The 11,649-nt window shown below is 38.5% G+C and overlaps 1 protein-coding gene across 1 annotated transcript; it reads right to left on the reverse strand.

The window, feature by feature from the left end:
• Positions 1–1,191: 1,191 nt before the first annotated feature.
• Positions 1,192–11,649, reverse strand: RBM43 (RNA binding motif protein 43). The gene is made up of 4 exons (XM_039855325.1): positions 11,428–11,649; positions 6,911–7,121; positions 3,365–3,453; positions 1,192–2,585 (listed from the first exon to the last, which is right to left on the reverse strand). The coding sequence occupies exons 1-4, from the start codon at positions 11,632–11,634 to the stop codon at positions 1,830–1,832; spliced, it is 1,263 nt and encodes a 420-aa protein (XP_039711259.1). The 5' UTR covers positions 11,635–11,649; the 3' UTR covers positions 1,192–1,829.

Consider the following 11,649-nt stretch of genomic DNA (forward strand, 5'->3'; position numbering starts at 1 on the left):
CACTAGCTCCTCCTCCCGCTCTTCCCCGGATCCCTCCTCCCCTGACCCTCCCCATCCCTCCTCCTCGTCCCCCCACACACCTGTCCAGCCACTAGCTCTTCCCCGCGTCCCCGCAGCAACCATCCCCCTCGGGCATTTTGTAATGGAGTGCCCCCGGTGAGACACTCTTGTAAAGATATCCTTCCAGTACCCTAGAGGATGGATTTCCAGCAAGATTCCTTGACACAAATCCTCCAGCAAGGACTGGCTCTCAGTCCTGGGGGAAGTTGGGGCCTGGGGTGCTCCAATATAAACTGCTCCTTTTATCTGTTATTCCTGTATTTTTTAGATGTCTCTTTACTTCTTTCTACTAAGTCCCTTGTTATTCCAATTCCGTTATAGTCAACATTCTTTATATTACACTTTCCTTGTTCAAATTACTGTGGGCCTTCTCTCTCCTGATAGGACTCAGACTGAGACCAACTCCTTGAAGCAAAATAAAAATGAAACTCTTTTAACTTACAGACACCTTATTGGGTGCTTGATATAAACAGCACAGTTCCCTGTGATGTTTACTCGTACAGAAATGAAATGTATTTAAAGAAATAGAACTTATTTAATATATTTGGGATTTAGATGGCTAGAAAAAAATAAAAACATAGTGAGATTTTTTTTTCTTATGCTTTTCTACTGAAACAATTCTAATCATCATAAGCATGTTTGTTTACTTAGAGATACACAAGATGTACACATTTTATCCTAGGAGGATCTCTGCCATGTCCCGATACTTAAAAGTGGTTTAATCCAATTATATTCAGTGGAGTCATAAGACAACTAAATGACTCAGAAGCTCTGGCTTCTCTTTTTCGGTAAAAAAAAATTTCAAATTCTTCTCTCATCTTTAAGGAAAGACTTGACAATTGTTTAAGTACAATGGTGGGAGACTAATTCTATAAAAGAGAGAAGCACAGTAATTAAGAGCGCAGGCAAGGATACATTACATCGGTTTCCTCATCCATAAAAAGGGGATAAAGACAGCACCTACCTCATAGGGGTGCTGTCAGAACTGAATTAATAGCTATATAAAGTGCTTAAAATTTTGTCTGGCAAATAGCGTGTTATTATTCTTACCATCCAAGATCGTACCTCTCAAATGCTGTTACTTTAACAATTATAAAATAAAAGGGGAAATAAAGAAAAACAGACACTAAATTTTCTTCATAATTATAACAGGAGAACCAACATTTTATTTAAGCACTCAGGCTAAATAACCAGCAATAAAAATGTCCCATATGTCCAACAGCCTTGTACCAATGAGATTTAGTTAAGTAATGATTTACCTGCATCAGAAATACTTTCAATACTTTCAATACATCAGAAATACTATCTAAGTAGCTTCTCAAGTGACTTTTGCCAGCATTCTTATTCTATTTGGAGTAAACACAAACTTTGTAAATACTAAATTGCCAATAGCATAATCATCCTCATCTGAACGTCTCATATGTTAGAATTAAGGCTACCTCTTTTTCTAAGACTTCGGGGTTGCAGAGAAAGTGAGATTTCTTCAAAGTGTAGTGAGATTTTTTTTTTTTCAAACTTCTATACCTTAGATATTATCCTTGTAGTGTTTAACCTCAGCCCCATTCCTTGCTATGTGGATAACCTCAGACAAGTATTTTAACCTCTCCAAATCCTAGTTTCTTCTCCTATGAGGATAGTAATGCCTATGATGAAGGATGGTTGCAAGGATTAAGTGAGATAAAGTGTGTAACGCCAGTGTCATGCATGGCATCGTCAGTGCTTAGTACGGGAAAGCAGCAGCTATTATCATCACTATTGCTGAGATTCTATTACCTAACTTTTTGCCTCATTAATTCCATGACCTCTTTTTTAAACAAGTAAGTATCAGAAGAAGATCCTATAATATCAATGTGTGTCTTATAAAAATTAATCAGAACCTGAAGGTACCTCGAACTTATTTGTTCACATGCCGACTTAATATTTTTCGCTCTATTTTTCTTTCCTTCCAAAACAAATGTCTCTTTTCTAAGCTCAGAGTGAAGAGCATGTGAATATTTCTCAATGTACTCTTTTACAAGTTTTTCATTATTTGGCCGAGAACCATCTTGAGCATTTTTTATGCAAATTGTGGTAATTTCGCCATCCACTCTTTCCTGACATAGAACATGAAATTTTTTCAAAGTGCTTTCATAAACTCTGCTCTTCTTTTTCAGGTAAAGAAAAATATCTGTGTCGAGAACAAGCGTTTCTCCACTTCTAGCGGTCTCCGGTACTGAGGGCCTGAGTGGCTCCACAGAGTTACTACTTCTCCGTAGACTCCTTCTGGGGCTCTGTCTACTCCGCTTTTCCCCGTCACTGATAAAACTCTTGTTTTTTTCTAACAGAGAACTTGCTTTTAATAGCAAAAATTCTTTGAGCCTTTTGATAGCCAGAAACGATCCTTGTACAGAGATTCTTCCATTGTATTCCAGAGGACTGAAGCATAAAGTTGGAATTTTCTTTTTCAGGTCCATGACCAGACTTTCTAGAATGACTTGACTCCCAAAAATAGAGAGATCAAGGATAGCTCTTACAGAACTGAAGACCTGAAATTAAAGGAAACATTAAAACATCACCGCCTAGTGGAGCAGACTACATAAACACATTCTTTTTCTGCAGCAGTCAGCTAAACCAGGCCCCAACTGCCTGACACAGACCCACTTCTTGCACCACAGCAGCCCATCAAAGGGATCCCACAACCCCATCCAGGCACAATGTTCGATGTGGGATTCATAGTCCCTCCCTGCATTCCCCCAAAACAGAGGTGGTCAAATATTTTTTAAAGGCAGAATGCTTGTTTGAAACAAAGTCTTAAGCAGCACCCACAGATAGTCACTGTTCTGGGTCTGTTCGTGGCTAGGGGCTGCCCTAGAGAACTCTATAAGTTCGAAGTTCATCAGATGGCTGCACAGAAGCCCGGGGTTTCTTACCAAATAAAGTTTTAAATTAATGCTTTGAATTTTAACTTTTTCCTTTTATTTTCACCTTTTCTGAATCTTCAAAGCTTCTTTTTACTGTTTATCTTAATTGAGTTTTTGTTTTCCTCAAAATATGTCTTTAAGTAGAATCTGACATCATCCATGAGAGCAAAAAGGCTCACTTTAAAAGCATCACATGGGATATACAGAAACATAAAAACAGCAGGCAGTAACCAAAAAATGTCAAGACACAGGTTTGGCCATTAACACTGACTCAGGTTAAGGAGTTTGTGTTTTCTTTCCTAGAAATCATGGGGTAGGAGTGCTTTGTATCTCTCATGTAAAGAACACTTAGCAGAAGAAATGGGATCCAGGACTACCAGTAGGCCTTCAGCATCACACCTTACCTTTTCATTAAAATGAGAGACTGTGAGATGCATGAGTCCAACCTTCCTTGTCAGACAGTGTTCCTTTTTTCTGATGACATTCTCTGCAACTAAGTGAAAACATTACCATCAGAAATGTTTGTGGCATGATACATTGATACATTGATTAAAATAGAGATGTTCAACTCTATTACATAAAATACTTAAGATTTTTTCTACATTTTCCCTCTAAATTCAACTTTTAAAGTTTCCCTTCTACTTTCATACATTAAAATGTGTTTAATGTGTAAATATCCTAATCATGCTTTTAAAAACACACAAAAGTGAGTGTGTATATGTACATGTATATATAAACACCTAAAAGTCAATCCCGCATTATTGCCATGAGGCCACTTTACCTTCTTGAATCCAGGATACCACACTGTCCTGGTTTTCTTCTAATTCACTGGCTGACCTGCTCGGTCTCCTTTGCTAATTCTTCTCTTTCCATTCTCTAGATGTTGGCGTGCCACAAGCCTCAGGTCTCATATCTATTTGCTTACCTACATCCACCCCTCGGGTGATCCACAGCTTTAGATATCATCTCTACACATATCACTTTCAAGATTCTATCTTCAGCCTCAACCTTTCTCCCTTCCATCTGTAGAAACCTCTACTTCTAACCTAATAGGCATCTCAATGACTGAAATTCAATTTTTGATAACTATCCCCCACCTAAAAGTTCTCTTCCTTCAGTGTTCCACATCTCAGAAAATAACACCTAATTCTTCAGCAAATCCTGAATACTCACCATGTCTTAATTGCCTGCCCTGCTCCCACCCTAGTCAAACCCAGTGATGACTAGTAGCTCCCTATTTTCCACATGGCTGACAGATTGACCATCCAAGAAAAGGCAGTCACATTTTGTCTGTCTGCTCAAAGCGCTCCAATGGCTTTTCCTCTCACCCAGAAAAAAATCCATATACCTTACCTTGACCTTAAGCTACTTAACATAAACTGGGCCCCGGCTACCTATTAGTAATAGGAATCTAACCACATCTCCTATTACTTTCCCTCTCACTCATTCCACTCCAGCCACATGGGCCTCCTTGCTGTTCTGCAAGAAGCAGGCAGGTTACTCCCTCAGAAAATTTTTCCCAGTCCTTCTTTTGTCCAAGAATGCTTTACCCCCTTATCTGCATGAGTCATTCTCTTACTTCATTCAGGTGTCTACTCAAATGACATCTAAACAAAGTATTTCCCTACTCACTCTATCTAAAGTAACACCCTCCATCATGTTCTATCCCTTTATTTTTTTCATGGCACTCATACTATGTATTAATATATGTAAACAAATGGCAATATTTCATCTTTTTTCATGGCTGAGTAGTATTCCACTATATATGTGTACCACATCTTCTTTGTCCAATCATCCATCCAAGGACACTTGGGTGATTTCATGTTTTAGCTATTGTAAATAATATTGCAATGAACATAAGAGTACATATATCTTTACAATTACACATTTTCTAATTTTTCAGATAGATACCCAGAAGAAGGATGCTGGGTCATGTGGTAGCTCTAAGACAGGATACTTAGCCTAGGGACATTTCCGCTCCCCTCCAGGATGTGGCTCTGGAATTCTTCCTTAGTCCCTTACTCAGCTCCCTCCCTGTTTTGACTCCATGAGAAACAGACCAAGGACAGGAGACAGGATAGTGACCTTGGGCTGCCCCCTCCCAAACTGGTGGCATGAGAAACAAGCTAAGATGGAGGAGCAAGATGGATAGCCTGGGACATCTCCTCTCCTATGGAGTCTTCCCATCGTCCTTTGTTCAGCTGTGGCTAATCATAATATCGTTATAGTATTACCTGCATTGCAAGTACCACGTCTCGACCTCCCACTCCTCCAAAAAAATGAAACCCTGTAATCCAGACAGTTCAGTGCAACTCATTCTCTGAATTGGCCCACACTTTTCTCTTAAGTGTGTACTTTTGCTTTAATAAAATCTGCACTTTCCTGCCTGCCATTTGTCATATCCTTGAGCGTGAGGTAGTATCTCATTGTAGTTTTGATATGCATTTCCCTTATAGCTAGAGATGCTGAGCAACATGGATGGATCTTCAGAGTATTAGGATAAGTGAAATAAGTCAGAAGGAAAAGGACAAGAACTATATGATTTCGCTCATGTGGCATATAAAACAAAAAGCAACAAACAAACAAAAAACAAACAAAGCAAATCATAGATAAAGACAACAGAATGGTGGTTACCAGAGAAGAGGGTACAGGAGGGCAAATACGAGATGATAGGAGACTTCACTTCAGTGGTATGCACACAATAGAGTATATAGATGTTGTATTATAAAGTTGTACACCAGAAATTTATATAATATTAACAAATGTTACCCCATAAATTTAAAGAGTGCATTGTTGCTTGTAAAAAAAATTTGAATAAACATAAACATAAATATATAAATAATATAAATGTACAAATAAAGCACCCAACGTATTTTATGGTCATGTATTCACTTGTTATTATCTGTCCACCCCCACAGATGTATGCTTCATGAAAAGCATTTTGCCTATTTCATTCATTGCTGTATCCTCAAAGCCTACAATGGTGCCTGGCAAAGAATAGGCACTCAATAAATACTTGTGAATAAATAAATGAGCCCTCTCTTTCTCTCTCTGAGTTACCAACTCAACATATTAACTTCTAAAAACACTACAATCCCCTCAGAGAGATAATAAGAAACTCTTCTCACCATCGCCTACTTGAATATCTCCACTGAGAAGGAATGACTTAACTAATGATGACCAGTAAAGGCGCTATAATTCTTTGTCTCCTGGATCTCTCTCTGGATCCCATCTTCCCTCAAGCAGAGCAAGTTCTCTTCTCCTTTCACTCCAATGTGGCATTTTACCTCCAAGAGGCTGATATGGAGACTCATCTTCCTCTGGCAACGTATTCTGCCAGCCACTGAGCAGTATGGAAGGCTGCCCGCCTCCATGAAGCAAGAGGAATGACTATGTTCTACAGATCGAAGTTCCTCACCTATGTCAGGGATGGAGTGGAAAACCGAATGGCTCAAACCTGATCTCAGATCCAAGCCGTATCTCCCTAATCAACTTTACTGGTAATAAAGCAGATATATTAGAATATCTATTTGTTGATTTGAATAGAGAGAAGTGAATGGTATAATTATATTGCGGAAGCCACCTCAAAATTCACAAAGTAGTTATCTTGTTAGTGAGATTAGATATCATTTTTGTGGATTTTTTAAAATTTTTTCTGTATGTTACAAGTTTTCTACAATAAATGTATTTCTTTTATCCCAATACAGAGGAAGCAAAATATAGAAAGAAGTCTTCAAGAATTTGCCAGTTACTAGCAACTTTATCATGAGGTATTTCTACATATAGTCTTTCTAGTGCAATATTATGCAACTTTTATATTCAGAATAAAATATTTTTTAAGAAAAGCTACTTTAAACTTTACTAATACCGTGAATCACTTTAATGAAATTCAATTTTTAATTTCATTACAGAAGTATTTCTAAGAGTATGAAAATTTGATTTGGAAATACCTTTTTTTTCTTTGAATATAACATACGCAACTCCTTTGGTTCTTGTCGGATATATCACATCTTCAACAACGCCGCCCTTGTTCTTAGTATCTTGGAAGTAACTCTTCATTAATGTGGACAGTAACTGATCATTATAAAGGCCAACTGGAAGACCAGCAACTATAACCGTTCTTTCAGATGCTTTGGATTCCCTGACATTCGAAGCCGATGCCTAAGAGAAACAGCAGGATACTCTTTAAATATGTAAGATTCTACTTAATATAAGGAACATATCACACCAGTGGGAGAGGCTATTTTATTCAATAAAGGCGCCTATGCCGCTGATTAAATACTTTAAAAAGATATATATAAAGGATAGATCTTTTTCTCATACCATATACCAACATAAACTCTATATGAGATTGAGAGGTAAATGTAAAAAGTGAATACCTTATGTTTTTTATACATTAAAAACACTGGTTAATATTTGCCTCATTTTAAAACGGCCTAAAAATAATGGAAGTCACAAAAGAAAAAATCAAGAGATATAAATTTTCAAAATTTAAATTAAAAAAAGAGTCAGCTAAGCTAAGCACAAAATATGGTAGTTTGGAGATGGCTGTATGTTTACTTAATTGTAAAGTCCAAAGTACATAACACAAAAAGAAACACATTCCCTACTTTTTTAGTCATAATCAGGAAAAAGTGATCATAAAATAATAAAACCCTGGCAATAACAATGGGGCTGCAGTGGAGTAAATCCTGTCTTCCAGCACATATCTGAGATGGAATTCGACCATTGCAAGTACGTACTATCGTAGACCCTGACATCATGCTGGGCACAAAGTACCAACTTCAAATAGATCCTTTCCTGGGCTCACTCTCTTTTAATTTCTTATATTATCCAATTAAGGGGCTTCTATTTAAATGTTTTAATTTGTTCCTCAGCCCATTTAGGGAAGTAGACCCAAAAGCTTCTCCCAATGCTTATGTGGATAAGTCCAGTCTGATACCAGAGCTCAGACATAATCTATCCTAAATTATCCCCAGAAAGGATAGGATGTCTTATGAGCCCGAATAATGGTTAATAGATCACAAAGATATTATGGGCCCTCGGTTGAGAGGACTCTGTACTCAGAGAAGGATTTCAGAGTAGGGGATGGGCAAACTACTTATGACCTCCCAGGTTAAGAAGACAGTCTAAGCACACAGTGTCCTGTCCATCCCAAGAGCACCTTAAAAAGAAAATAAAAGAATAAAAAGGAGAATAAACTCAGTTAAGGGGAGCAATCAGCATAGGCAAGATTTCAACAAATTTCTGAAAAACTGAAAATATGTATTAGCATGTGGAAGAATAAGGCAGAGGGAAAGAGCTAACCTAGAATTAGGAAAAGGGGTTGCAGTGGAAAGGTGACAATCTTCATGGCAGAACCTCAGAAATGAAAAAAAGTAACCAGGAACAGAAAGATTAGTTGAGAGGCTAGTGGCAAACAACTGCTCCAATAGTCTCGCCACATTCTCTATCCCTATGCATGTACACACACACACACACACACACACACACACACACACACGCAGCTTGAGCACACACAGACACACTACAATGAAGGCAACTAGGCAACAATCTTAGGAAAATCTGATCTGCTGACATGGGTACTGGCATCCCAGAGCAAGTTCCCCTCACTTACTGGCATTTGAAGGGACCTCAATCTAAAGGTAATAAGCAAACTAAAGTGCGCCATGATTTGGAGTAAATTGTGGAATAACAAAAAATAAGAGAGAGAGAGAGAGAGAGAGAGAATCCAAACGTTCTACTTGTAGAACATTTTTCTACAAGTAGAAAAAAGAAAAATATATATGATATTGGACCAAAGGGAGAAAAAGTAATAACAGCAAGCTGTTACATCCTACTGTAAACAATACTTACCATTTACATAATAATGTAAACACTCTTATTAGCTTTTAGACTAATTCCGTTAAGTCTTCAAAATACAAAAAATTTAAATATAATTACAGAATAAAATGGAACCATTCGACTCTATCAATGTAAGAAGACAAAACTAACAGAAGTTAAAAAAGACAGAAGGAAGAATAATCTACACTAACATTACAAATTTTGGTAATACTACCAAAATTTTCAGTATGTTATGGAAGTTGCAAAAAAATCCATATAAGAATTTAAAGTAATATTAAAACTTTCAAACTTGGAAGGTGAGAGAAGTCAGAGGTTACTTGAGTGAAATTCTCTTTTATCATTATAGGAATTTATAGAAAAATGACTAAAATCAATGATGACTGACCCCGGGATATGCACTCTCTCAACATCTCTTTGGTATTTCAGCTGGTAGCTATTAAAATAAGGTGGCAAAAACATACCTGTCAGTGTGCAACCGAATTTCTTAGAATATATAGTATCTTGTCAATTAGTTCACCAGTTAACAAATACAGTATTAATTAAGCATGTATTCTATGCTTGGCAATATGCTGGGTGCCATAGATGACACATACAAAGAAATAAAGCATACTCCTTGCCCCGAAATTCAGTTCACCATAAAAATTTAAAAAGCATTTATTATGTGTGGGGCACCTGGATAGGTCTTGGGCTTACCAACATGGAAAAAAAAAAAAAAAAAAAGAGAGAGAGACTTCTACCTTATGGATGAGAGAGAGGTGTCCACCTTCATAAATCATTTCAACAGAGCTTGGTAGGCACAAAAAGAGAGAGATCTATTTCTCTACAAGAGGAAACAGACCAACCAACACTCAACAATTTAAAAAGGCTACAAGACCATTCACAATAAAACTCTAAAATACACAATGAATGACATATAAGATTAAGAAGCAAGATTAATTCTGCTAAGTGGTCAAAGAAGGCTTCATGCAAGAGGCCTTTAAAGCTGAGATCAAATTTTAATTAATGGTCAAATTTAATTAAAAATGTAAAAGAAGAGTTCACAGCAAAAGCAAAGAGATAGAAGGATGGCGGGGTGGGGGGAGGGCGGTGAAAATGGCTCATACTGACACATATAAAGCAAAGAGTGTGTCTCCTGAAAAGGAAACTCATAATAATCTATTGACTAATTGTTACGGAAGGTACTTTTAATAGAAGGAAACTTTTTTTTTTAAAATATTCAAGGACAACGAGATTGCACAGGAAACAAGTAGTAAGATGTAATTATCCCAAAATACGTCTTCCTAGCAGAGTAAAAAAAAATGACAAAAGAGATCTGTCAGATTTTCAGAGAATTTTACTTCACAGGAGATTTGTCTTGATTACTATATATCTGACTCTAATAGTCCACACCGACCCAAATGGGTAAATGGCTAGTGAACTGGCTTCCTTTTTGTTCTTCATCAATATCAAAGAAAAACTTTCAATCAATTGAAATTCAGAAAATCTCACTCCACCTCTATCCTCATCAATATACGAATGTCATATATTTTTTATTCAAGTGTCTTATCTTTGAAATCAAAGGAACTTCTCCCTGACGGCTATCTCTTCTATCCACAATTAAGAAAAAGAGATGTTCTAGAGATAGCCCTTTCAAGAGTAACCACATAAAGAAACAAGATTTTGAAACACGAGCAGCACGTTAGTCAAGAGGTATTATATTAAGATGATGGCATTTTCCCTGTATCAATGATATATATTTAAGAGACTTCTGACCATCGTATCAGAAACCAAAGATATAAAGAAAAACTGAGTTTATTTTTGTAACTAAAACACTAAGTAGAAACTGATTCATTGACTGCATTTATTTATATTTCTTTTCTTAAAATCAGTTGTTTATTTTCACTGACGTTGCCTTTACTGCCACCCAGTAAACAAAACCGCACTTGGATCCCACAACTGCTTTGCCATTTCCCTGACCCTAGCATTTCTGACCAGGAAACAAGGGCCCCAAAGCCCTGCCACTGCTTTCATGCGCTTAATGGAAAAAACACGGAAGTCTAAATCTCGATATGCACTGTTCCTACTAGCCAGCAGAGAGAGTGAAAACACATAGAGCCCTTTGTGTCTAGAGAAAGAACAAAGGCCACTAGAGAGGATTCCCACTAACGCAAACAAGACGTCAGGATGCCTTCCCAACTTGCGTCCTTAGCGTGAAAACTTCTTGCTGGCCCTTTTCGAAAGGAAGCCGTGGCCATCATTTCTGGGTAACTCCCTCCGCTCTGTTCACCAAGGCGTTGGGCGGGACAACAGTTAAGGCCCAACAGCCTGCAAAGTGACTCCTCAGCGAAAGTGCTGTGTCCCGGACAACACAACAGTGGGTGCAGCGTTCCATCCCTTTGGAACTGCAGCTGGCACCAGCATGCAGCAAAGTCCAGACGCGCGCAGAGTTGCCCCGAGGACAGGTGCAGAGAGGCAGGGCGACATTTGTCAGCAGGTTTGCCTCCAAGAAAGGCGGCTCCCTGCCCGCCCCGGGTCAGCCCTGCGCCAGCGCCCGCCCCCGCCCGCCCCCGCATCCTGCTATGGGACCGTGGCGACGGGACTGAGAAGACCCTGCGCTGAAAAATCCAAAGAAAAAGCCACTTGCCATAACGGAAGAGACGCACTCTCGCCGGTTAGCAGGACCCCGATCTAGCGGAACGCGGATGGGGCGGACAAGCAAGTTTTGGTTTCGGTTTTTCGTTCCCGCTCGCATGGAGACAATGCGAGAACAGAGCGGCCTGGTAGCCTCTGGGTGGGGCTCGAACGTAGACCGGCAACTGCCAGCGCAGTTTCGCAACTTTTGAAACCACATCAGAGAGGGGCCAGG

The sequence above is a fragment of the Pteropus medius genome, unplaced genomic scaffold (genome assembly GCF_902729225.1).
Source record: "Pteropus medius unplaced genomic scaffold, Ma_sr-lr_union100, whole genome shotgun sequence".
NCBI classification, from domain to species: Eukaryota; Metazoa; Chordata; class Mammalia; order Chiroptera; family Pteropodidae; genus Pteropus; species Pteropus medius.